This window comes from Acromyrmex echinatior, chromosome 1 (assembly GCF_024713525.1).
Source record: "Acromyrmex echinatior isolate Ae372 chromosome 1, ASM2471352v2, whole genome shotgun sequence".
Lineage (NCBI taxonomy): Eukaryota > Metazoa > Arthropoda > Insecta > Hymenoptera > Formicidae > Acromyrmex > Acromyrmex echinatior.
In genome coordinates, this window is record NC_141852.1 from 26,347,962 (window position 1) to 26,375,375 (window position 27,414).

At 32.5% G+C, this 27,414-nt stretch overlaps 4 protein-coding genes across 5 annotated transcripts; 2 read left to right on the forward strand and 2 right to left on the reverse strand.

Moving 5' to 3' along the window:
* The first annotated feature begins 1,080 nt into the window (after positions 1-1,080).
* Positions 1,081-2,228, forward strand: LOC105144104 (hypothetical protein). The gene is made up of 3 exons (XM_011052794.2): positions 1,081-1,309; positions 1,413-1,509; positions 1,607-2,228. Exons 2-3 carry the CDS (start codon positions 1,468-1,470, stop codon positions 2,018-2,020), a joined length of 456 nt encoding a protein of 151 aa, XP_011051096.1. The 5' UTR covers positions 1,081-1,309; positions 1,413-1,467; the 3' UTR covers positions 2,021-2,228.
* On the reverse strand, positions 1,954-6,388 carry sax (type I BMP receptor saxophone). The gene is made up of 7 exons (XM_011052793.2): positions 5,933-6,388; positions 5,422-5,600; positions 5,078-5,309; positions 4,533-4,801; positions 3,812-4,452; positions 3,506-3,740; positions 1,954-3,375 (listed from the first exon to the last, which is right to left on the reverse strand). The coding sequence occupies exons 1-7, from the start codon at positions 5,991-5,993 to the stop codon at positions 3,238-3,240; spliced, it is 1,755 nt and encodes a 584-aa protein (XP_011051095.1). The 5' UTR covers positions 5,994-6,388; the 3' UTR covers positions 1,954-3,237.
* A 161-nt stretch (positions 6,389-6,549) lies between these two features.
* Positions 6,550-16,308, forward strand: Stim (stromal interaction molecule). The gene is made up of 11 exons (XM_011052792.2): positions 6,550-7,422; positions 7,496-7,635; positions 7,718-7,837; positions 8,006-8,118; positions 8,206-8,321; positions 8,410-8,579; positions 8,659-8,802; positions 8,896-9,063; positions 9,608-9,872; positions 10,010-10,084; positions 13,345-16,308. Exons 1-11 carry the CDS (start codon positions 7,212-7,214, stop codon positions 13,905-13,907), a joined length of 2,085 nt encoding a protein of 694 aa, XP_011051094.1. The 5' UTR covers positions 6,550-7,211; the 3' UTR covers positions 13,908-16,308.
* Positions 16,309-16,557: 249 nt separating this feature from the next.
* rk (G-protein coupled receptor rickets) lies at positions 16,558-26,858 on the reverse strand. Of its 2 annotated transcripts, none has more exons than XM_011052790.2 (13): positions 26,257-26,858; positions 22,552-22,623; positions 21,860-21,931; positions 21,727-21,795; positions 21,422-21,565; positions 21,145-21,285; positions 20,932-20,997; positions 20,684-20,827; positions 20,524-20,595; positions 20,146-20,435; positions 19,746-19,865; positions 19,457-19,651; positions 16,558-19,303 (listed from the first exon to the last, which is right to left on the reverse strand). In XM_011052790.2, the coding sequence occupies exons 1-13, from the start codon at positions 26,478-26,480 to the stop codon at positions 17,895-17,897; spliced, it is 3,018 nt and encodes a 1,005-aa protein (XP_011051092.1). In that variant the 5' UTR covers positions 26,481-26,858; the 3' UTR covers positions 16,558-17,894. The 2 variants fall into 2 exon arrangements, with proteins under 2 accessions (XP_011051092.1, XP_011051091.1); XM_011052789.2 differs by having other exon boundaries at positions 19,746-19,925.
* Between the last annotated feature and the right edge of the window lie 556 nt (positions 26,859-27,414).

The window sequence follows — 27,414 nt, forward strand, 5'->3', positions numbered from 1 at the left end:
ATGCACTTTCTGACGTATAATAACCTGGTTATACTGGAATAACCAATCAAATATTACTCAAATTTATTCTCTTACTGCGCATCCACGGAAGCGCTTCACCTTATATCCACCATGATTCATCGTATGGATTATGTATCGCATTTTAAACGTCAAAAGCAATTAATCAGAGTGTAGAGTAAATAAACAAAAGTATGTGAATAGTACACTCATGATGTAAGAATACAAGGTATACCATTACGTATAATGGCGATAGCAATACTGGAAATAACCAATCAAATTTTGGCCTCTATGCACTTTCCTGCGTTTAATAACTCTAGCATATTGGAATGGCCAATAAAATTTTGGCCTCAAATTCACTCTCCTACTACGCATTCTCGGGAAACCTGTTGTGAGATTCTCTAAATGATTTATCGACAATCATCGTTAACTAGCGACAGCCAATGAGAACCGCGATTTCTTCCAGGATTGTCCTGTCATTGGCTCTCGCTAGTTAACGATAATGACATTAATTATCGATAAGACGTTTAGAGAATCTAAAGGAGAAGAATCTCTAGTCTCGCTACTGGTATACACCTTATATCATGAGTACATTGATAGATATCGCACGAATTCTGTATTGCCCTTTTTTTTCTAGTATGTTTTTGTTATATTGGGTCCTCTAAAAAGTATCCGCGGTACTTTGTCACTAGATATATGACCATCAACACACATCTAGTGACAAAAACCGCGGATACTTTTTAGATGACCCAATATATGAAAAAGAAGAAAAAAAGTAGAATTTGAACTTGGGATTTCCAGCGTTCTGATCTAGCATATATATCTTTTCTTATAGAAATTTTATATCAGTCAATTTATTATTAAAAGACAGTAATTAATTACTCATTTGGAGCATTAAAAGTATTGAACAACAATTCTTTTAATTAATTACTATCTTTCAATGAGCGCCTGAGCGATTGTAGCACTGAATGCACCCATTGAGTGTAAGGGGCTCCGCACAATAAAAGGAACAGGAAACAGAGAATAAGAATTTCAACCTATCAGAAACTGTGTATTCCATAATACATGATTTCTGATAGGTTAAAATTCTTATTTTCTGTTCTCTGTTCCCTGTTCCTTTTATTGTACGGAGTCCCTAACTGAATCTCCTGTCGGTTATTAGTTATGTTATGATTAGTCCTCATACAGTTTTTCCTTGAACTGTAAAATTTATAAAATTTATTTTGAACTTGTTAAAAATATAAATTTCTATTTGCCTAATATATATAATAATATAAGAGAAAGAGAGAGAGAGACAGAGAGAAATATATAGGTAATTTTTAATATAACCTTATTTAACCTAAAAGTATTGTTTATATATGCATTATTTAAGTTTGCAATTATAAATTATTTATTATTTACAAATTTTTATGCAGAAATATCAATTTTGAGAAAAAAGAAAAAAAAGCAATAACATCTACAAGTGAAACTATGTCGCAAGATTCAGTCCGAAAAATTACAAAATCTAATGTGGTATGTAATTTATTATAGAGCTATGACACACATAACAGACAATAATATTATAAATTATATAGTTCTAAATATATTGAGAGCTTTTGTTGTTTTTTAGGCTAAGGCTAGACAACTTGTAATGAAACATAATACGGAAAGAAAAAGAAGAAATGTGGAAGAAGTCACAAATAATTGTAAAGTTACTTGTTATTGTAAGAGATTTCAAGGTAGTAAGAGAAGTAGGACAGCACTTGTAGGATTTTCAAAGAATTTAGCATTGTTAGAGATGCAATCTTATATCGCCCGTCAAGATTGGAAGCATGCATTAAATTTATTTCCTAGACTTCTCGAATGTCCTATTGAATTGGAACCTTTAATATGGAGATACGCATTTATAATTTTATTGCATACGAATGATCCATTACATCTCCATCAATTTTTCAGTCAGTGTATTGGTAGTCACAGTTCAAATAACAGCATTTTATTAGAAAAGTTATTGTTATTACCTCTAGAAGATGATAATTCAAGGTAGTCTGTTACATTATATTGGCATATTTGTGTTAAGTCAATATACAGTATTTGTCAGACACAAATCTTTGTACAATTGCATTACACCTGATTATACTATATGCTGTACTATAAGCTCCTCATATGTTCTTTAATAGTGCCTCGAGCAATTATTTTTATACATAATTATAACTATACATAAACATTGAATAAAAAAGCAATTGATAAAATTATATTTCAAGTATTGTACAGTCATATATCTTTATGATAATCTTATACACTTTTCATTCATTGTCATCAATTTCTGTCTGTAATTCACTGATGTAACAATGATTTTAAGATAAGAACGATTTGTGATACTTATATAATTCTATTAGAGATACATTATTTACAAATATCTTTTGATTATATTTGTTCAAGCTTTCGATAATAGTACTGATACTTAAAAAATCTTGAAACAAATGTTTTAATTTTTACAATTTTTAAAAGGAATTTACTGGAAATAATATATTTCTGTGTGTGTGTGTGTGTATGTGTGTGTGTGTGTGTGTGTGTGGGCGCGCGCGCGTGTATATGATATTACCGAGACGATTATTAATATTTTTGTACATACAAATCTGTATATTAGCTAAACCAAACCGAGCCGTAGAAAAATGTTTAAAATGATGTAATAATTTCTTAATGTTATAATGATAACGTCTGTTACATTAAATGAAATATCAATCACTAAATTAATCTTCATCTACATTATTTCATTTAATCTAGTAAATTATGAAAAAGTTTACATTCTCTTTATAGTAATTATTTTTTTAACGAATAATTTTGAATAATCGGGACATCTAATTTCTTGTCCATTGAATCAATAATATTCTTTGATCAACGTTATGAAATTATACTTAATGCTATTATTGTTCCAGAATATGTTCCAGAATGAGATAACAATAATGTGGAACATAAAGCAATAAATCCATATGCCAAACATTAACAAACTTATTACCGTCGTTATTTGGATATGTCAATATACGATATTTTTTATCTTTATGATATAATGATCTGATAACGCACGAATGTTGATGATGATCAAACATACATATATATATGCATGCATTCATACATACATATATACATACATATGTATATATATATATGTACGTACATATATATAGATATACATATATGACAATTGGTGCAGCAATTGCAGTAATAAATAGATGAATGAAAGAGAGGTAAGATAAACGCTGGTCAGTCAAGGGGTAAATGAACACGTGAATCACTAGCTGCTAATTTAACGAGTGTCTTCTTTACCCTAAGTATGGGTAGTCTGGCCGCTGGTTTTCCATGCCAACATTCTCGCATTAATTTTCCCATTCCAGCCAATGTCTGTAAAAGTAGTATTCAACTCCATTATTTGTGCTAATGTAATAAGTGACAAATTCAACTTGATCTAATTGTTTTAATTGTTCCATTCTGATAAAATATATTCTGTAAATATAATAATGAAAAAATTTACCGGATCAGAATGTGACCTATTAGGAAGAGACGGCCTTCTCTGGTCAAATGAAACCAATTTACGCATTTCTTCTATAGAGGGTTCTTGATTACTGCTTGGTAACCATTCACTGTATGGCATTGCGTATTCTAAGGCTACACCGTTACTTATGCATCTGCGACAGACTTCCCATAGTATCAATCCTAAACTGTAGATATCAGCTCGTTTAAAGCTCTCTAAACATTCGACGTTTACCCTGGAAATGTGAAATGAATACCATTGAGATTCAGCCAACTTATTCCAATGTAAAGAAAGCAATTAACTTACGTTTGCTCAAGAATTTCAGGACTCATGTAACGTTTTGTGCCTTGTCGTAAATCAACTCTGTCTGCTACGAGACGATCCTGAGTAGCTGCTAATGCGAAATCGGCAATTACACAACCACCATTAGTTTTGACAAGGATATTCTTCGATTTAAGATTACGATGAGCCATAGCTGGCTTTCCTTTGGTTCCATGGATCTCCGTGTGCAGATAAAGTAAACCGTTTGCAATACTCAAACAAATATTGAGCGTTTGATGAGGCGTCAATGGATGTGGCGACCGATTAAGATGATCAAAGAGCGAACCGAGAGGATGATATTGCACCACCAACCAGAGTTGAGTGCAACTGGCTCTACTGGTCATATCACTACCAATATATCCTAGAATATTGTCATGTCTGGATGGTAATAGTTGAGAGTAAACCTCGGTCTCTCGAGCCCATGCAGCTTCGTCTCGTGAGAAATAAATTTTTACAGCTACATTTTCACCATGCCAAACTCCTCTCCACACTTCTCCACCAAATCCTCCACTGCTACCACTACCGAGACACTCTACTAATGCTACTTGCTTAGCTAAAGTTCTTTGTACTAACAAAGGTAATCCAGAACCAGAACCACTGGTCAAACTTCGTCCATCTAAGTACTCCTATAAAAATAATTGGTACTAATTAAAATTAACTTGTATTGCTTGTCATGTATTATAATAAATATGAGAAAATAACGCACTTTAAGTGTACTATCACCAGCAGCCGTTGCTCTAAGCTCATGTGAATGATAAGTGGCAGATGATGTAGGCGAAGAAAACGAAAAATGCAACATAGATGGTTCAATTTCGGAATCGAGAATAAGCTTATTCCGACGTGAGGACATAGGTCGTTTCCTTCTTATTCGATGCGCGAATAGACAAAGTGCAATTCCTCCAAAAATGACCATCCCGCTCACTAATCCAAAAATCACCAATGTTAATCTTATTTCATGATATTCCTCATCAGTGTCTAAAAACAATATCAAAGTATAAAAATCACTAAATAAATTTTACTATATTTAACGCAATTCAGTTTTACACAATTTTATACGAATCTTTTGTATTAATTTTGTACTTAAGTTAATTATATTAGGTGTTGGAATTAATTCGTAGCGTTTTACAAGTGATGGGAAGTACTTTCATTAATGTATTTTTTAATGCTCATGTGAAATAAATAACATTCTTTCATTAAAAACGCTACGAATTAATTCCAACACCTAATATAATATTTTAAATTATATCTCACTGGTTGAATCTTCCAACTTGGGATATGGACCAACATTACAAAAATCTGCTTGACAACATTCCACAGAGAATTGAACACCACCTGATAGCCCTCTAACATTTCTTTTTTTATGTTGATCTGTATTTTGGTAATTTTCTTTATTACACATCATTAATTTGTGTTCTTCTGATTTATAACAACCACGGCTAACGAACTCTCTACCACTGACTTCTCTCATTTTGGATTTCCAACACTTTGGAGCAAACAAACAAAAATTCATTTATAACCAGGCATTGATAGGCATGTACAAAAAAGAATGTATGTAAATTTGAGAAAACTAGATAGAAAAATATAAGAATTTTTACAGTGATTGCATTGATGCAGACATTAGATTGTACACATTCAGAATCTTCACACATATAACATTTAAAACGTTTTTGACTGTTTATATTGAAACCAAGATCTGGATCCAAAGATTCAGGTGAATCCGATTTCTCATCGTCAAAAGAAATATCTTGTTCCTGCAAAGCAATCTCTCGTTCACCTAGAAAATTAATAATTAAATAACATGTAATATATAATCAAATAAAATTTAAAAACAGATGTAAATAACTGAAAACAAGTAATTATTCAACATAACGCAGTGACAAAAATAATTGTAAAAAAAATTGGAAAAAAATTGTATTGAGTTCAAGGACATGCTCTGTACAATGTAATAAATAAAAAAGTTTGATGTTATATATCATAAAGAGGGAGAATAAAGAGACTTTATTAAGTTTATTTGCCAGAACTAAGTGACACAGATGTGCAATTCTATAATAAATTATCAAAGATAGAAGTATTTACACCAATTGCAACAGTTTATCATCTTCATACCTGAACATAATCTGAGTGTCAACAAGAGTATGACATGCGTGATAAATATAGTATCCGCCATTTCTATGCGCGTCAAAACACTGGACTACTCGATTCAAAGCGAAATTATATCAAAATTAATCTCTCGCGACCTCCGTATGGCACTCGTCATCCTCGTAGTTCTCTTTTACGACTCGGTAAAATTTATTTTCAAAAGCGTGGAAATAATTGTCATTCGAGTAACGAGCGTTGGCTCTATTTATGTCCAACACATAGTTTTCTAGAGCGAGAGCTCAAGCTGTATCATCCGATCATTGTATGATAAAGTTGCGTGCTCATCTTATCAGATAAAAGTGGGCCTAGTTAGCGTGAGCTAATGTATCATTTAATATTGTCTAATCCGTTATCTAAACTTATTTAATCTCTCACACATATATCAAACACAAATGTTAAAATGTCAGACACAATTTTGAATCATGATGCACGAATATTTAGACGTGACGCGAGTGTATCCATTGAGGATTGCAAATAGAAGACCGGAATTGGACCAATCGGATCAAACTTGACTGGCATTAATCTGATTGGCCGAATGTTAACTTTAAATCTTCGAATATTAATGCAAGAGGATGTTTTACACGAGCGATTAAGCTTAATTTTCATGTGTTATTCTGTCAATCGAAATGCATCTGCGTTGCAATAGATATTAAATTATTTTAGTAAATTAATACAAGAATCAAATTTAATGGAAAAAATGAAGAGATCTTCTGCCATTGCTCTCGATAGACATAACAAGCGTACGAAATAAAAGGAGATTTTCCAGATGAACTCATGAAGGTTGATCTTAATCGTGCTCTCTCCGGAAGCGCTATTAGTAACCTTGGATAAAAAAACGTCAGGAAACATCTGATTCAAGATAGCAAGCACTGTGTACTTAATTTGACTTAATTGACTCGTATGTCTTCGTGTAACTCGAATATTAACAGAGGCCACCTTTATGGAGCTAATAATATTAGCGCGTGACACAGTTATGAAGCCATTGCACTCGTAATCGGTTACGCTTGTTATGCTCTCGTCGAGATATATCATCGGTCCGAGTTTGATAATCGTAACCTTGAATGTATATTGCAATATATTAACAAGCGTAAATCGGCATCGGAGGTAAGGACGGAGAGTTTCAATCCGCTTGATCCACGCGGGATAAGCGAGAGACCAGATAGAGTGAGAGAGAGAAAAAGAAAGAGAGAAAGAGAGAGCAGTGAGAGCAGTGAGGGTGTCAGGGGATAACTGGTGCTAACCTAAGATGCAAACATTCGTGAACGTTGACGTGCTTATATTATTACTGAGAATTTATTTATTATACTGGTCCCTTGGCACGGTAACGGCTAGCGGTGGAGCTCTCGATTCTACTCCGACCTTCCAAACTAGTGCCTCGAGCACTCCACATTCCAAAATAGCAGCCTTCTCTGCCACCCTTACCAATGGACTGGCTCAAGCGGTGGCTCATGAATCTGGTGAGAATCCTCCATTTCAAAATTATTTATTTATAATTGGAATGTCTTATAACATCTGATTAACTTGTTTTAGCTACAGATACCTGTAACGACGACCTAGCTTGTATAACTATGGCTTCTCACGATCGATTAGGTTTAGAGGCTATAAAATCTCTCCACAGTCAATTGGATGACGACGCCAATGGAAATGTCGATTTATCTGAATCTGATGATGTAGATATTTATATTACTAAAAAAATATCTCTTACATTTGTACGGACTGCTTACAAAATAGACATATTTCTTACTTTGACAGTTTTTGAGAGAAGAGCTACAGTATGAAGCTGGTTATGAACGAAGACAAAGGGCTTTCCATCACAATGATGATATGCATATTAGCGTACGAGAACTCTGGGAAGCCTGGTTGCGATCAGAAGTACATCTTTTTATATCAATTTTTATGTTGTAGATAGCAACACTGAGATTTTTTGTTGATATTTTCTAGTATTATATATATATATATATATATATATATATATATTTATATATATTATATATATGAAATATGATGGTGTATATACATTATTATATTTCTATATGTTAGGTTCATAATTGGACTATAGAACAAACATCAGAATGGTTAACTTCCAATGTTGAGCTTCCTCAATATGTTCCTACATTTATACAGCACCGTATAACTGGTGCTACACTTCCTCGGTAAATTTTGTTGTAATTAATAAAAGATAATGTGATGTATTCAATATATAATATATAAACTTTTTTAAACAAAATCATTTATTTTAGATTAGCAGTAAATAATATGCATTACCTTAGCAATGTTTTGGGTATCAAGGATCCTATTCACAAGCAAAAAATTGCTCTAAAAGCAATGGATGTTGTTCTTTTTGGTCCTCCCAAAGGTAAGTATTTAATATTATGTTCTAGTATCGCTAGTATCATTTATTTAATATCTGATTTAAAATTATATTAAAATGTAATAATTAATAGATACTGGACACAACATCAAAGATTTGCTACTGGTTATATTATTATTTGGAGCACTTATTGGATGTTGGTTCATATATCAGCAAAGGAAAAATTCACAAAATCATCTTCATAGAATGATGAAGGACATGGAAAGTTTGCGTAAAGCAGAACTCGCGCTGGAAAATTTGCAGGTATTTTTTTAAAGATATATATTGAGATCTTAACAAAATTAGAAATAAATAAATATTAAGGTTGCATAATCAATTTCAGAAAGAACTAGAAAGAGCAAGAATGGAACAAGAAAGTGCAGCTACTGAAAAACAGAATTTGGAAAAACGTTTGCAAGATGAAAGTTTGGGATTGCATACTTCATATTCAGATCTTGAAGTATCACAATTGAAAGCGGAAATCGAAGTTAATATCGTTCTTTGTTTATTTTATATATACATATACTATATATGTAAATTAATATATTCTTATTAATCTATTAATTTATGTATTTTACAGATGTTGAAGTTGGAATTACAGCGTGCTGAGGGTGAACTTGAAGATAGATGCTGGTCACCACCAGCTGGACTGCAGCATTGGCTGCAATTGACTCATGAAATTGAGAACAAAGCATATACTAATAAAAAGATAGCAGCTGAAAAACAACTTCAACAAGCACGTGAAGCGGTAAAAAAAAACAAACTTTTTTATATCACTTCATGCAATTAATTTACTATATATCACATTATCTTGAGATATATATATATATATATATATATATATATATATATATATTATATGGAGGGAATAAATTACTGATCTATTGATTGAATATCATACTCAACTACTGAGATAAGAAATAGTACCATTATATGTATGCATGTGCATGTGTAGATATTGTCATATTGAAAATTATATTTTAGCACTTCTGAACTTCTGTTTTAAATTGTCATTTTGTTATATTTTTTTATAAATAATGCAAGGCAATTTTATTATTTTTATAATTAGTATTTATTAATGATTAGAAATTACTTTCTAATAAAAGCTTTTCTCGACAGAGAAGAAGAGAATGTAATATAAATTCAGAGGTGCTAATGTCTAATTCTCAATATGGTGCACTATCTGATGAACACCTTATTACAAAGCAAAAATTTATTTAATTTCATATAAATCTATTGAATAAACGTGTCACACATAATTAAGATAATAAAATTTATTTATTATATTGTAGTGCGAAAAATTACGAAAAAAGCGTTCCAGTCTAGTAGGTGCCTTCGTTTCGACTCACGGGAAGTCTATCGATGAAGTTGATAAAAGTATAGTTGAAGCAAGAACTGCATTGAATGAAGTAACAAATGAATTGAAAGAAAGAGTACATCGTTGGAAACAGATTGAACTACTCTGCGGTTTCAATATAATTAACAATAATGGTTTAAATTATTTAGAGACAGTTTTATACAGAGGAACACCCAATGGTAGAGGTCTTGGACTTAGAGGTACTTAATTCCATATTAAAGTAAAATAATCCACATTATCGGTTCTTGTAGTTGCAACACAAAAATGCTTATAAGCCTTTTTTTATGATTTTATGATTTTGTAAAGTTCTACATGATTTGTATGCAATATATTACAGGACGACTCAGTAGCCAAGATGATTTAGATGATGAGGCAAGTTCAGTGTATACATCATCGGTCAGTGCAGTCGCAGGTAAGCTGGATACGGATTCCAATGAGTACTTAGATTGATGTACCAATGCTCATTTTATTATTATCATTGTGACCTGTTTATACATCGCATATATATATATGTATGTATTTATTGGTCACATGGTATTGAATCCTTTTTGATGATAATTTACTAATGAATTGAATTTTATGTTTAATAATAGAGAAAATATTTTTTGTAGTATTGATAACTTTGTACCAATAACAGATATGTGACATTATAAAGTTTCTAATATAATTTGTTAACATTGAAATATCATGTGCCTTAGATGTACATTGTAACTACTATATAATAACATAGCTAACATATGCATATGAGGAATGCAAAATGCAATCCAATTTTGCATATGTTACCTAATAAGTAAGAGATTATACAAGTGATAACAAATGAATGCCATTATTGTGCCAATATATGCTAATATAGCGATATATTTTGAATATATGACATGTGAGATGGAAACTAAAATTTATTTTACAAATACTCATGAATTAATTAAAATTAGTTAAAGAAGATGATATATCAAAATAATGCTATGACAGATAATATTGATTTTATATAGTAGTGCATAAAATATGGAAGTTATGGAAACTTCTGTGTCTATGTATATATTTTGTTTTATGTACAATCTGTTGTTTTAGCATGTTTATCGTTTTTTTCTTAAGATATAATTTTGATTTTGGTGATTTAATAATATTTAATGATTTGATTAATAATAAGTGGCAAAAAACGGTCACAATCTAACATAAATATTTTTATTAAAACGTACTTAATAATGTATAAAGAAAATTATTCATCATAAATTATAAAAGAAATCTACGTAAAGGAATATGATGAATATAATTTTTCTTTAAAAAATGTTCACATTCCAGTTATTTGTTCATAATTATTATGACATTAGTATTAGATCTGACTGCAACATGTACATGACAATAGCTCAAGAATTTTTGAACTATCAATTAGAATATTACTTATATGGATACAACACAAAGTAAAATATAAATTTGTACATAATAACAATATGCTGTTTTAAAATGTACATAGATACGGATCTCTTACAATCATGGGGCAAAGTTATGTATATATGCATTGTAGAGAAAATCCGTAAAAAAAATGTACAATAACTTTCTATTAAGATATATGCATTTGTTTATTCTTTGAATTCCTGTAAATCTTGATATAAGATATGATGTTTTATGAGAATCATAAAACCGTCGACAATTAATGTATTATGGGCATTATACATGTAAATAAGATGTGTGTATACATGTACGATATTTTTAGGATTTAACTAACAATGATTGAATTGTGTGCACATTTAAAAAAACTTTGTACTTTCGCTCAAGTATGTCTTGTTGTCAAACGTGACACACTTGTTGTTCTCAAGGAATCAAAAAATATTTAGTTGTAAATGATTATTTGTTAAGATACAAATTATTGCCCTTGAAATAATTTTATAAACCATGTATATTCTGCAGTTATTTTATAAAAAAAGACCGATGCCTTAAAATATATTCCATATATGTATATTACAGTGAGTTAGTGAGATTTTGTCTCATAAAGATTATATAACACAATGATGTTATTTTTCTGTATGAAATTTTGAGTAAACACTATTAATAAATTTAAACGAGCTTGGAAAAATAAGAACATGGATTTGTTAATATGACTTATATTAAACTTCAGCACTCCAACTTGCATGTTTTTCATTTTAAAGCCTAGCGCACATTAAATTGCTAACATAACATTAAATAATAGATAGTCAAATGTATGTTTATATGTATTATTTAAGATTATAATTCATCGATTTTCAAATCTTGTTATTTCAGATGATTGTAACTTTGTAATGATGATAAAGATTGTGTAGTTTTTGTAGTTTAGACAGAGAAACTTTGAAAAATATGAACTCGTACTAACTAACACAAATCTAACTATCAATTAAAAAATTATTTTATAGAGAGAGAGAGAGAGAGAGAGAGAGAGAGAGAGAGAATAAATAATAATCAAATCAAAGATCACGAGTTTAGAATCTATATTATACGTATATATTGATGATGATTTGTACATATGTATAATGTGTGCATGCGTGCGTACGTGTATATATATTACCGGGTGTTCGGCGGTTGAGTTAAAAATTATTGAAAACTAATATTCAGTGAAGTTTAATAATTAATATCTTGTTAATTATTGCGAAAATTAAAAAAATGGTAGAGGATTTTTTGAATCGGTTTAGTCCCAGCTTTCTTTCTGTGAATTATTGCTAGAATTTCGCCGGACACCCTGTATATATACAATATATATAATATATACAGGGTGTTTGGAAAATAATGATAAATCTTTCGCATAGAGGCAGAATGAACTAAACTGAGAAGAAAAGTCTTCTACCATTTTACAATTTTTGCAATACTTCACAAGATATTATTGCTAAAAATTATCAAAAATTGGTCTTCAATATTTTTTTACTCAAATACTATCAACTTTACAAAAAAACTACAAAAGGCAAAAATTCTTTATTTTTTTCTCATAGAACGAATTTTTTCAAAATTTTTTATCAACTTTTTAATACTGCATTTTCTCATTTTTCTCAACATGAGAAAATGCATACGGTATTAAAAAAATTCTGAAAAAATTTTTAAAAAATTCTTAGAATGAGAAGAAAATAAACAATTTTCGTCTTTTGCAGTTTTTGTTGTAAACTTGATAGTTTGATTAAAAAAATATTGAAGACCAATTTTTGGTAATTTTTAGCAATTAATATCTTGTAAACTATTGCGAAAATTGTAAAATGGTAGAAGAAATGGTAGTTCATTCTGCTTCTATGTGAAAGATTTATCGTTCTTTTCCAAACACCATATATATATATATATATATATATATATATATATATATATATATATGTATGTATATATAGTATAGTATATAAAGGTGTCCGGCGAGACTGTAGCCTATTACACACATACACACACGCACACACACGCACACACGTATTTAATAAGTGTAATTTATTATATGTATTTTAATGTGGAATCGGCAGTGTAAAAAAAAGATTTTTCATGATACGAACATAATTTCATTTATAAATTTCTAACGTGTCAAAACGAAAGAATCAATTTTTCTGCTGTATACTTGACAATGCAAATTGAAGCTTTCACTCCTTGCATCGCTTTCATTAATATTATTATCCTCATAATAGCGATAAAAAAAAGGAATTTGCATTTTGGACCATACACTTGGCATATTCGTAGGTATTTTGGAGAATTCAGTATGGAAAGAGTCATCGATGCCGCCCAGTGGTCGACTTGGAAGTGAACTTTCTGATTCTTCGAGCAGCGAAGCGGAGAAAGAAACACACGGGGTCCACTTCGTGCTAGGTGATGGACTGGAAGAGTCCGCTGGAGCCTCCGGAAAGACTGCGCCGTACAAAGAAAAATCCAGCATTGTACGTTCTTATAGTCAAGACACAAACATACTGATCAACGAGGATAAGGGTTCATCGTTTCTACCGAAAACATCATATTCGGAAAATTCCCTCGATATTTCGGATAGGTACAGTTATCGTCCTGCGACGTCATTGATGACTATAATGACAGCAGCGACGCCGATGACGACGATGACAACAACGGCAACTGCAACTACAATTACAGCAGGCGCTAAAAAATTGTTTAAGGAATTACCTACAGTAATGTCAGTCGATGATGAGACGCTTTCCACTGATTCTAATTCTACCGCCGACAACGATGAGCTTAAACGAAGGCGCAGGAAGCTACACTTTCCAGCCTTTAGGAAGAACAAAACTAAAATCACGTGATGCCCGCTAGTCACATAATCTTATTTGTTACTTAATTGCTATCCATTACAATTAGTTGTAATCGCGACATGCACTTAAGAATTATTTTATCAGTAATTATTAATTGTTAGCTATTATTATTCATGTGACGTACATACACAAACACATACATTCTTGGTCTCTTTTTCTTTATTTTTTCTTTTCTCTTTTTCTCTTGCCTTTTTTTTTCTTTCTTTCTTTGCGCGCGTATAAACTCACGGAAACGTAACCGTTGTTTAGGATGTTTTTTTGCCCTGGCGCGGTGTTCCTTCTACTTTGCCAAACTTGCGTATGTGCAAAATAATAATGAAAAGTGAGTCAATGGATACACCGAAGACATCCGACCTAGATAAATAGATTTTTAGAATTGCAATATTTGAAAACTTTTAATATTATGGCAATATATTTTCGGTATGTACTTTTTAGGAGACTAAAGGTTCGTTCCGAATTACGTATGAAGCGCTTGATGCATCATTTGTTTTTCATCAAATAATGAAAAAGCATTAAATAATATATCATGCGTAACTCGAAACGTATCCTAAATGTTCTCCAAGCTGCAAACTTTTATGAAGTAAGATTTTTTCATGATAACGTTATAGTAATAATAACAATTATTATTATTACTATATTGTTATTATTGTTATTATTGTTAGTGTAATCTTTTTTTTATCGCGATATAATTCCGTAATTTTAGTGATCGTCTAGGTACTGGGCTGGGCACAAACTCAAGTCGAAAGTACTCTTGTCTGTTGTAATTGCTTTTACGTATCATATCATATGAATAAGGATACGCAAAGCTACATCGCGATAAAGATATCTTTGTAAAATGATTCAAATTATTAAAATTATCGTTAATTCTTATACCGTCCGTATATACTAGCAATATATGTGATTTACTTCGGCACTTTGACAAAGCGAAAACGTTATAATACAAATTTTATACATATATTTGTAAATAGATTGTAAAGTACTGTGCAAGAATTGCAAACGCGCGCTAAAATAATTATAGCAAAAAGATTTTCCTCATACAATCATATCCTATGTATGTATATATACACACACACACACACACACACACATATGTATACACATATATGTGTGTGTGTGTGTGTATATATACATATATAAAACAGACACATTGGCATCTGATCCAAATTACATCTTCAAACTGTAGAAATCTTTATGCAAGAATATGTATAATATCAGATAAATTTAAAAGATTAACCATGCAATATAGGATTTTCAATAAATTTAGATTGTGTTCAGAGTGAGCAATTTAAAATTTCTGTTTCTTTTCATACGTTTTTGCTTCAAATCTTGATGCCATTAGAACGTAATCATTGTGTATATAATTGATGTATTTGAACATCATACTTTACCTTCAGTTATATGCACTCAGCTCAGAATCAAACGGTTTACAGGATGGCTTACATCATAGCGAGGCTGGGATTCTGTAATTTTAGTAATTTGTTAAAAAATTACTGTTATTTTACGCTCGCATGAGTGCGTAAATATAATATAACTTTCCCATTATGTTAGATTCGTTTGCAGAAGATATTTTGGCACGTTAGTTTATTTGAGTGTTGAATCTGATTGTATTCTTTTGTGGTCTGCTCAAATATGTTAGTGCACGATTTTTATCTTTATAACAAAATTGTTTTGAGTGACTTTGGTAAAAAATTTGTAATTTCGTGACTAGACTGACACATTTCAATTTCAGTATAATTCAAAAATTTTTAATTATTATATAAAAACCGAAGCTTTCATTTTGTCCGAAGGTAATATTTGATTGCTAATGTATAACTTTGGCACTGATTATACACTTGTACACTAACGAATATAACAAATAATTCTTTAGAATGCTGTATCTATAATAATGTGTTCAAGTGTCAAACTTGTTATCTGGTACAACAATTTATATTTAAATCGAAGAATTATCAATTTTATTAATTTATTTATTATTGTAAGACAATAAATATGCAATAAAAAGAGATTGAAATGTATCAGGTTTGCCACAAATGGTCATTAGCTCTCCACAAAATGTTCTTCCTTAGAGATTTTTGAAACAATGAATTTATATCTATTTATAAAGGACAGTTTCTAAAGGCTATGTGTATCTCTATGTTATTTTTTAAATGAATGATAGATCTGATCTTATTACTTATTAGCAGTATAAGTAAAGTTATATATGAAGATTTGATCCGTACTACGTATACGTCAAATCTTCGTACAAATCTTCGTTAAAGTTGAATATATACAAATAGATATTTTAATGTATTTAAATTATATTCTTGATATAATATTATGATGTCGCAAATGCAGCGCGTCTTCCTTGGAATATGAAAGTGACTTTTACAAAAATAAATAAATTAAATTTAAAAAATTGTCAAACAATTAATAACCGAACGAATTGTATATATAATATAAAACAAATAATCATATTACATTATAAAATGAATAATTACGTGGATTTACGTAAAAAATTGTATTTCCTTTGTATATATGAATTTGATGAAAATTATTTTATTTATAATTTATGTTATGTTAATTTTGTTTCTATTATTTTATTTCAAAAACCATCCAATTGACAAAAAAATAAGCCAAAACCAACAAAAAAATACTTATCAACCGATCAATTTCACAAAGGTTTTATTTAATTTTATTTTAACATCACACATGTGCTATTATCAACTACTTCTATCAAACCACTCGAGAAAATTCACAATTATCAATTAATTTTTCGATGTTATTCATTTAATTCGCTTATATAAACTTATATTTTGAAATGTAAGTAGTGGCCTGTGTATGTACATACGCAGAGTTTACACTTAATAGCGATGAACGCAACGCTATTCATACAATAAAATATATATAATCTGCCAATATAAATAAGCATCCCGCCATTACAACATTCAAACACTGCGTAAGAGGTAAACTGCGATTTGGCTCAAAATCTAAAACTTATTTTACAATTGCGTAAACGTAGTTGTAAATGGTTATAGTTGCGAGAATTCACAATTGAATACGAGGAGAATATTCGATTAATTGGTTTATAGTTTATAATTCTCAACTACGCTTACACAATTGTAGAATGGGCTTTATACTTAGGACGGTAAAACCGTTGCGATAATTTTTTTATTCATTATAAGTCATATAATTCATAACGTTTGTGTACATATATATTATCATTATATATATGTGTGTATGTATGTGTATATATATATATATATATATATATATATATATATATATATTGTATACATATAATGATATTATATATGCATATAAGTTTGATGTATATTATAACAACTATCGAAAGACTACTAGCTGAAACTAGTAGCCAAAACTCGTTGACCTACGATTGGTGTAAATGGTACAGAGTTAAAAAAAACTCATAATCAGTCTTATAACATAAAAGTATAAATATATAACATATACATACATATACATATATATATGTATACGAACGGACGGACTACTTCGTTAGACGTTTATACAATTAACTGAAATGGATCAGTGTCGATTTGACGTCCGACAAATCTGATTTTCGTCGCAAGAACGATTATACTTATTAAATTAATTCATCTATTACTTCTTAATAACGTTTAGACATATATTCGTTGGTATTCCATTAGGAAAAACATATCTCAAAATTAAATCTTCGTTAAATTTTTTGTTTAAAATAGATTGTAACATCGAATAAAAAAAATGAGAAACATATTTAATACCGTATGGTGATAATATACGTAACATCTAGCACGTTTTCGTTATCTACTTGATCGCTTAAGCAACAATTCTAAAGATGTACAAAATGCCATAAATATAAATATACGTACATATAACTACACGCTACGCAGGTATACCAGCGAAGATTGTTAATACTGAATTTGTCGAAGAATTCGTTCGAAGAATTCGCTCGATTACATACGTATAATACACAAAAATATATATAATTAGAGATAGAAATATTTAATTTGTCGGTGTATTCTCGTCATCTTGTTGATCACTGGTCTCAGCCGCGGAAGGTATCGTGGCGAGTAATCTAACGGCCAGTCTTCCCGGAGATCCTGGAGGTTCCGGCTCCTGGATAGCGAGTTGACGAGTTAATCGCGGCTTTGGTCTAATCGGTCTCGGCGTATTACGCGCGCTAATTTCTAGAGAGGCACTAGATCTCGAGATGCGCCAGGTACTGGTGCTGGCAGTGGTCGCGGAACCAGAAGAGTCGTTACGCGAGGAGCTTAAATTCGAATCCTGCGACGGTTTCCTAGTGATCAACCAAGAGGAAGTTCTTCGTTTTGGATCTAGCAATCTAAGCGGAATGCCGCAGTGATGCGTTTGTCGCCAGGAGTCCGATCTGGACGAAGAGAAATTTTCGCTGGATGACACCGAAGACGCCCGTTTATGCTGCTTCTGTTGAATCTGGGCAATCTGATAGGCGTATTGATCATTATGCGTGTGTCGTGGCCGGGAGTCGCGTGTACATGGCCAGAATATTCCGGTGCTCCACCAACGATAAGATGAGCAACGGCTTCCAGTTTCCAGGAATCTCGAATTGCAAGTGCACGGTGTTTGAAGTCCCTGATTCTCTCGTGACGACCGGTCGACGAGGCTATTTGTATTGGCGGGTGTCTGCCGATTGCTAAAATTCGAGCTGTGTCGGCATCTACCGATACCTCGAGTTACACGTGATTCCTCGATTGCTTTGCATATCAGCACGCAATCCTTTTTAAATTGTTTTGTAAGGATCGCATATAGGAAAGGGTTGCAACAAGAGTTGAGCGGTAGCACGAATACCGCGAAAACTTTCGCTTGTTCCAGAGACACTAACTGCAATCCGAAGGTCGCTGTGAGAGAAAAGAAGGCTATCGGTGACCAGCAGAGAAAATCTGTAAATACGAGTAGCGCCATTCTCTTCGCTATGCGAGAATCGTTCGAATTCCATGCCTGGGAGCCTCGTATCGCACAATACATCTTCAAGTAACATCCCATTAATATCAGGAAAGCTACTCCGTTAATTAGCATGAGAAATACGACGTATGCGAGTGCCGCGCTGCCATTAGTTTCGAATGGTAAGCAAATAGCGAATTTTCTATAATCCGAAACTCCCAATAGCGGCAGGGTCGCCATGGACAGAGCAAAGCACCAACCTATCGTCATAATATAGCTTGCGTGCTTCAAGGAAAGTCGCTTATTCAGATGCATCGCGTGTGTTATAGCGTAATTTCTTTCCAAAGTAATCACAGCAAGAGTATATACGCTCAGTTCAGAGCTAAGAACTCCCAAGAAGCCAGCCAACTGACATCCGGCCGACATTTGCCATGGTATCGCGTACATTCGAAATTCTCCTAATGTCGAGGCATCAACAACAGCCAATAAACCTAAAATATATATCGTTCGTTGAATAAAGATCCCCCCCAAAGAGGACTCGACAATAGAGATTTTTCATCAATTATCGATATACAGATAGTCGAATAACATGTAGATAATGGCAACGTTAAATATGGAAGAATTATAAGAAAAAAGGAAATTACCTAGATAAACACCCATGAAAAAATCGGCAGCGGCTAAATTGCAGACTAAAAATCGTGGCACATCCATCTTGCTTCTCGAGAATATCAAGACAAATACTACAGTGCCATTCCCGAGCATGGCAAGGAGGAAGACTATCCATACGCCGCATCGTAAAGTCCACCAGTCGAATAAATCTTGGCACGGTAGAAAAGGACCTGAAAATTTCACATACGAATTAATCGAATAAATAAAATGTTTTAAAATGGTGCGTTTGATGCATTTCGAATCATTGTCGACCATTTGACGTACCAGGTTGAGGCAAGCATTGGATACGAGAGGATATAGTCCGACTCGTCGATGTTGTTCGACTGTTTAGATTCTCGAAATAATCCTCTACGTAGGAAGGTAGATTTCCGGGGTAGGTAAAATCTGAACCAAAGTTAGCCCAAAATTCATTTATCTGCGATCCGAATTTGTCAGTCAAGTTATCTAAAAAATGTTATCACTTCAGTGCCGCAAAGATCAAATGATGAAATATGATGAAATATTTGCTCTTTCACACGTATCCAATCTCTATGACACTATGCAAATGATTTTCAATAACTGAGATCTCATTAGATAATTTGCAGCAGTTAAGTGTCAAATAGTGTGCATGATGAAGCATTAAAAATACAAGATAAAAAAGAAAACACGAAGAAAAGTTACTTACCCAATTGTGGCCAGATATCGCTAAATGTCGAATTCCATAAACTAGTATCAAAATCATCAGTAGGAAACAAAATCGATTCCTGTACCGGCGATTTTGTAACAGATTCCTCCACGTCGAGCGAGAGAAACGAGCAACAATGATAAGCGTATGACAGCAACATTGTTTGTACTCGTGGAAATCTTTCAGGAGATGGAAATTCTCGCAATGCAGGATTATTAAACGTCTTAAGATGCAATAACCCCGCAAGGCCTCTTATCGGCAGTGTAGGGAAAACATTATTTCCTAAATTTCTATAAATAAATACCTGTATCTTAATTGCGTTCAAATTGATTTGTAAAAATACTGACTTGTAAAACACAATTGTACAGATGCACTTACAAGTCTTGTAATCGTTTCGTTTCTCTGAATGCATCAGGATGTATATATTCAATATAATTCTTTTCCAAGTCTCTAACAAAATGAATGATTCAAATTGAATAGAAATTATTAGAAACTCAAAATAAAATCAGAGTAATTTGATCAAGCATGTTGCACTTACAAAACTTGGAGTCTAGATAATCCGATAAATGCATCACTAGAAATACTTTGCAAGTTATTGTTGGATAAAAGAAGATCATGCAGCATATTCAAACCTTTAAATGCGTCATCGGGTAATGTAGAAATCATATTACTAGCTAAATCCCTAAAAAATTTGAATCAAACTAACACTGTCTTCGATATTCACTGTTTCAAATATATTGCAAATATATTATAACAACTTATTTACGTATTATGTAACATACTTACAAAACGCGAAGTTCATTACAGTTTCGTAAATTTGGTATCTCCGTCAAAAAATTCGATTTTATATCACTAAAAAACAGAAATAGAATGTATATGTAGAATATATATTGATAGAAATAGTAATTATTAATAGGAGAAATAAATAATTATTAAAAGCAGTATTATTATTGCTTTTAATAACAAATTTTTTTACTAAATAATTTCAATTAAACTTACAGACTTTTGAGTTTCGGACATTGCCGACAAAGATTAGAAGGAATTTCTTTTAATTGGGAACGATCCAGTTTTAATACTTCTAAAGATACTGCTCCATTTAGATTAGGAAAAAGTCGCAATTCCTTCACATTTGACAATATTCTATAATTAATAGAAAAATGTGGAATTATACTAGTGCAGCATAATTTTGTTTATCAAATAAATTGTTTATCATGTAGGCTAATCGTTGTAGATGCGGATAAAGACCATAAAATATGGTTGAAAATAAATTACTTACAACTTACGGAGTTTGCCAAGATTCTGGAAGGTTTCGTCATGTATTAGATTAATAGGATTTCCGCGTAAGTCGAGCGATACCAAATTACTAGCATAGTGTAATGCATCTCTCGTAAGTTGTTTTATTTTGTTATTCGATATAGACCTAGAGAGATACATGGAAACATACATGAAAGTGTGTTGCATTTAAATAATATTGAGAACAATGCTTTGAGAGAAAGAGGATAAAAAGATATTTTGAATGAGAAAATTGATTTACAGATTTTACATTAATTTAAGATAGACATTAATTTAATGAACGCTTACAATTCTTCGAGGCTAAGTAGATTTACAGCAGCAGAAGGTATCTTCGTTAAATAATTTTCATCGAGTTCCCTAAAGATAAGACGGAAAAATATTATGTTGCGGATAGATGATGATTTATTTTTCATATACTTACAATATACGAAGGTTTGCTAAGTATATAAACGCGTCGGCATGAATGGCACGTAGATGATTACGTCGAAGAAATCTAAAAAAATGGAAATTTATTATACACACACGCACGCACGCACGCACACACATCTTATATAGGGCATTCCAGAAATAGGTGACTAAACTTTAGTATCGTATTCTACAATCCATAAGGATGAAAAAATATCATAAATATAGATCCGGAAATTCTTCCTTTTTGAGTTATAAACACTTTTTGTTTATCTCAAAAGTTTACATGAACAGATATCACACGAATTATTGATAAAGTAAGTGATCATCAAAGACAGCTTATCGTAATAAATTAGTGTTATCAAGATGATTTATTCAAATATTAATATATTCGTTTCATGTATGGATGAGTTAACAAAAACTTTAGAGAAGCTCAGCATCTGTATTGTGAAATACAAGGTAGTCATTTTCAGTGATTTATTCAAGTAAATTACAAACATTTAAAATATTCTCTCGCAAAAAGTGTTTATATTTTAAAAAGGAAAAATTTCGGGATGTTTATATATGACTTTTCATCCTTAGGAACAGTAGAATATAATACCGAAGTTTGATCATGTATTTCTAGGACACCCTATATATATAAATATGGTGTGACTACTTTAAGTTCTATAATATATGCATTTTCCTTCGTCATCTCATAATACTCACAAAATTTCGAGATTGGGAAATCGATGGAAAGCACGTATTGGAATGTCCGTTATATTATTGTTGGTCAAATCACTAAAACACAGTACAACAAAACCATTGAATAAAATTGCGTATATTGCAACAAGGAAATATTCGCAGATATTAAAGATATAGCACGAACAAAATGTGCTTCTCATGTATCTCGACATTGCAACCTGCAGTGTATGTCATGTTCTTAATATAATGGAAAGCAAAATGTAGTAATTTTTTGTTCGAACATATATAATAAGATTTGCAGAAGGCAAAGCGAAAAATATTAGCGGGCAAAGGATCATTGAGTGACGCCTTTTAAAAATAATTCTTTTCACGAGAGACGATTTCAAGAAATCATTATATTCGTAATGAATTGTGCTAGAGTGGGAAAACGGACTGAGAAATTCTACTTCTTCCCATTTAAAGTAAAACAAGTTAAAACCATATATATTAGAAAGAGTAATTAAAATTTACAAATCGCTGTTATAATTAAACTTGGCTTATTGTTAAGTAGTCTGTTGGTAGTCATAGTAACACACATACGTATCAATATACTGTTTTCAGTATTACATGAAAATTATCTTAGACTTGATCTACACAACTACTTCACTTCGATCGATAATAACGAAACGAGCAACTTGTAAAACTTAGCATAAAACATCGGATAAAATGGTGCAATGCTTTTGCAATAATTTAAGAAAAAAAAGACAATATCGTGAAAATTTATACGAATCGACATTTCTATTCTTGTGTCGCGTGAATGTGAGAGGAACGGACCGAGGGTTGCGCAGATTCTGGCCCATTTTTATGAGTCTTTCGACCTCCTTTGCTCAGAATGGATCGATGTCTACTTATCCGTTCACTGAACGGAACGAAGAGACAGCGCGGTATTCCATATAATACATAATAAAGAAATAAAGACAAACTAAATTAATTTAATCAAATAAATAATTTTTTTCCTAGTGTGTATTGATAGTGATTAATTAAAATATAAAAGAAAGAAAATAGGTCTATTTTCTATGACTAAACTAGTGTACATTTTTGGAACTTAAAGTGAGCAGGATATGTATCGAAATTTGATATTTATCGAAAGCGAGAAAGAGAGTTCTGCAGTTTAATTTAAGAACAAAAAATAAATCAAATGTATGTGTTTATAGTGTCAGTAACAACTTGTATTGTTAGAAACAATAGAAATGAATATCGGTAACACAAAATCTAATCTGTTTGTGTAAGATTATCACAAAGTAAGTGGTTAATGAGTACATTTGCCCCAAACGCCCGACACGACAACTTTGTTCGCACGCAACCACTGTTCACTGACTTACGTGACTTATTATTATACATACATATATATATATATATATATATATATAAAACGCCCCTTTCTCATTCTCAATTATTCAGCATTTTTCAAAAAATTAAGTTTAATCGTTAAATGTTTTTTTGCGCTTATTTTTAAATATTGACAAACAATTAATTTGGATTTTAATAGAAACATGGAACGATCCAGTTACTCGCGATGCACACGTTGTGTCAGCGAACAGTATTTTTCCTCTCGTTCATTCGTCTTAAAATAGAAAAAGTATAAGCACAGTAGCGTCTTGCGATATTTTGACGCAGGCTTTTTTTTTAAGTTCCAATGGAACTTTCTCGACGCGCACGAACATTGGGTTCTAATTACGCTTTCAGGATCATGATTCCGTTACAGGGCCTTTGAAAACTTTCGATGCTTCAAGGCCAGCTTGAATTTACCAGTCTTTGTATTTCTAAGGTATTTGGAGAAATATTACGCACACATATACACATACACACACACCACACACATATACACATACATACACACCACACACATATGCAATATATATCGTTATAAAAAATATCATTCATCGCGTTATAAATAAAGAAATGCAAAACATTATTTTTAAAAGCTTTCCTCTGGTGAAAATTTTTCTCATAATTTTTATACGAATTAGAACATTTTTCAGAAATACTCAGAAATATTCTGAAATTTCTCATCCCATAATTTTTAAAAAGTATTTTTAAATTTTTTAGATTTTACAGACATTTCATCAGAAATTATACTTACAAAAAATCTTACGATATTTCATAATTAACATATATGAAAAATTCTGAGAAAAGATGTAGATTTTCTGAGAAATGTTCCAATTCGTATAAAAAATGTAAGAAAGTTATGAAATTATAGAGAAATTCTGAAAAATTACATGAAAATTCTTAAAAATTATATGAAAAATTCTGAGAAAAATTTTCACCAGGGTCGGAAAGAAACTTATTCGATACTTGAGCTTTCATAATAATTGGTACAATATTCAGAACAGTGCTTACACAAATCTTGGTTGTTTTTATTCGCGAGCAAAATTAATCAAGTTTGAGAATGGAATTATTTTCGTAATAGATGTCACGGTCGTACTGCGTCATGAACGTGAAGAGAATGATGAATGGCACACTTTCCGTATTCTTACGATATTATTACGATATTCTTACGAAGGAGTGTTACAATCGAGACGCATAAAAGAATTTATTAAGAAATTAAGACAGAACGTCTCGAGAGTGACTGGGAGAAAAGCAATGCAATAACAGCCGAGATATTGCGCCTATTCATATTTTTTTTTCTTGTTTTATTTTGTCAGAAAGGAGACCGGAGACGACCACTCGAAATATCTCACGGCAGCGAAAGCTGAACTGTTACTTTTCAAGGAGGCAAGCGTCGAATTAGATCGATTCGTAGTTTTATACAAGTTTCGATAGAGAGAAGAGTAAAGTGATACTTTTATAGAGAGGCATTTATTAGACTAGATAGACGATAAAACCGCAGGCTCCGAGTAACTCTATGAAGAAAGTGAAGAATGTGACTACAATTCGCTCGTTTTCTTGATCCTAAATCACGATCCATAGAATATTGATTGTCGTCCCATTTGGAATGTAGGTCGCATCGTGGTGTATGTATAGAATATGGCGTTACTTGTTTTATCTTTCCTATCGCTCAATCGAAAGTTTTCGCCTGATTATATTTTAAAACTGATGCAGTCGACGAAAACGATAAATTGATGACAAAGAAACCTGAAAAGGACACGCAGAGAAGTAATCAAAGACAAGTAATTTGCATATTTAAAGCATCACTTTTTCCGCTCTCCTACATCTCGCTCACCACAAAATACCGCCGTAGGTAATTAAAAGCAAAAGTACAGAGCGATATTTTTTCAGTTGTATAGATGTGACGGGTCTGCAAGGCCTAGAATCGTATGTAGGGCGCGCGATGACAAGCGTCCGTTACATTTACCTTCTAACTGCAACTGCAAAGATTTAATCAATTTACGCAACGCTATACATTCACATAAAGTATCATATTTTTTTTCCTATATACATAATCCAACATGCGATGGATATTTTCATTTTCAGAAGCATAAACAAAAACAAAATGTATGTATACATACCACGGAAAACGATTACGATTCGAATGCACCTGTCATTTTATAACAAAAATTTGCATCGCGCGAGGCATCATTTTACGAAATCGTAGAGAGACATAGAAAAGCGGTTAGCGAAGAGCCCATCTCGCGCGATGTATCTAGCATGAATATTCCTCTTCGCTACACTTTCCAATCCAATCAATCGAATCCTTCAATCTTCCGCAGAGAGTGTTGAGATTGACGCAAAGTGATATGAGATACTCACATCTTTGTAACATTAACAGGAACAATAGCCTTCGATGATAGATGAATATCGGAGATGAGTTCAATGGAGAGTAGATTAGCTCCACGGCATAGTAACTCTCGTCCATCGGCGATAACGTTACACGGGGTTACGTCGAATGCATCGCTTTGACAGCAGCGGATCCGCAAGAAAAAGATGATCGCCAAGATGACCGCTATCCCACACCGACGAGACCGCGTGCACATACCGGCCGACCCTGTACGTGTCCGCCCGCGTAACTCACTTTCGCAGCTCTCTTTCCTGTTGGGTACACCGCGCCCAGGGCGAAGTCACCTCACCATTCTTCCTCGCGCTGTCCTTGGACGTCCGTACGTCCGTGGTCCACATCCGGGCACGCGTGTGACCGTCAACGTGAACACCCCCATAAGGAGTTGTCGCCACCGCCACCGCCGTTGTCGCAACCACCACTACCACCCACCACCACCACCACCGCCACTATCACCACAGCCGTCACCCGTCACCGTCCTGTATCGTCCTGTCTGCTACTGCTATTGTTACTGCTGCTGCACCTTAAAGGGAAGGAAAACGATAAAGGTGACAGAACTATGTAGTTCGAAAATTGCAATCTCCAGCTTCAAAGAAACTCCACCATTCACTCCGCGGTACAATCACCAACTGATCCGATATTAAGCATGGTGCCTGTACAGATTTCGTATATCGTGCATCCCCCCTACTCATCTCACCATCCTGTCTCCCAACACCCACCCTGAATCATTCGACGGACTTGACTTTCTCGATCCTACCAGATCTGCGCGATGCGACCAGATACTGTAGGTGCAGAATTTCTTACCTTTAGCGGACAGCGGAGATTGATTCGATCAAATTTTTGCAATATTATATATAGCTTTACACTGGAAATTTATAATATCTTATGTATAATACTTACAATTTTGCTCATAGTATGTATATTACAACTCGCGATCGACATTCCTTTTTGGATTGCGTCTGAAAAGGAGTCTTCAAATTTCTTCAAATTTGTTATCAGTATTTATTATCCTTATTTTTTCACTGAGAAGCACGAAATCTTTCCAAGCCCTGCAAACCGAAATTAATTATAGTTTTTCCTATTCGCTCCTCGCGTCTGATAATATATATGGATTGTTAAGATATATCCAATTA

Excerpts from the sequence above, each read along its gene's own strand:
- sax (XM_011052793.2), bottom strand. The coding sequence starts at position 5,993 with ATGGCGGATACTATATTTATCACGCATGTCATACTCTTGTTGACACTC. Across the intron at positions 4,453-4,532 it reads CTGGTGATAGTACACTTAAA|GAGTACTTAGATGGACGAAG; the intron begins GTGCGTTATTTT and ends TTATTTTTATAG. Across the intron at positions 3,376-3,505 it reads ATAGGTCACATTCTGATCCG|ACATTGGCTGGAATGGGAAA; the intron begins GTAAATTTTTTC and ends CTACTTTTACAG.
- rk (XM_011052789.2), bottom strand. The coding sequence starts at position 26,480 with ATGTGCACGCGGTCTCGTCGGTGTGGGATAGCGGTCATCTTGGCGATC. Across the intron at positions 22,624-26,256 it reads CCTGTTAATGTTACAAAGAT|TGATTTGACCAACAATAATA; the intron begins GTGAGTATCTCA and ends ACTGTGTTTTAG. Across the intron at positions 21,796-21,859 it reads TTAGCAAACCTTCGTATATT|GGAACTCGATGAAAATTATT; the intron begins GTAAGTATATGA and ends TCTTATCTTTAG.
- Stim (XM_011052792.2), top strand. The coding sequence starts at position 7,212 with ATGCAAACATTCGTGAACGTTGACGTGCTTATATTATTACTGAGAATT. Across the intron at positions 9,064-9,607 it reads TTCAACAAGCACGTGAAGCG|TGCGAAAAATTACGAAAAAA; the intron begins GTAAAAAAAAAC and ends ATTATATTGTAG. Across the intron at positions 9,873-10,009 it reads TAGAGGTCTTGGACTTAGAG|GACGACTCAGTAGCCAAGAT; the intron begins GTACTTAATTCC and ends AATATATTACAG.
- LOC105144104 (XM_011052794.2), top strand. The coding sequence starts at position 1,468 with ATGTCGCAAGATTCAGTCCGAAAAATTACAAAATCTAATGTG. Across the intron at positions 1,510-1,606 it reads AAATTACAAAATCTAATGTG|GCTAAGGCTAGACAACTTGT; the intron begins GTATGTAATTTA and ends GTTGTTTTTTAG.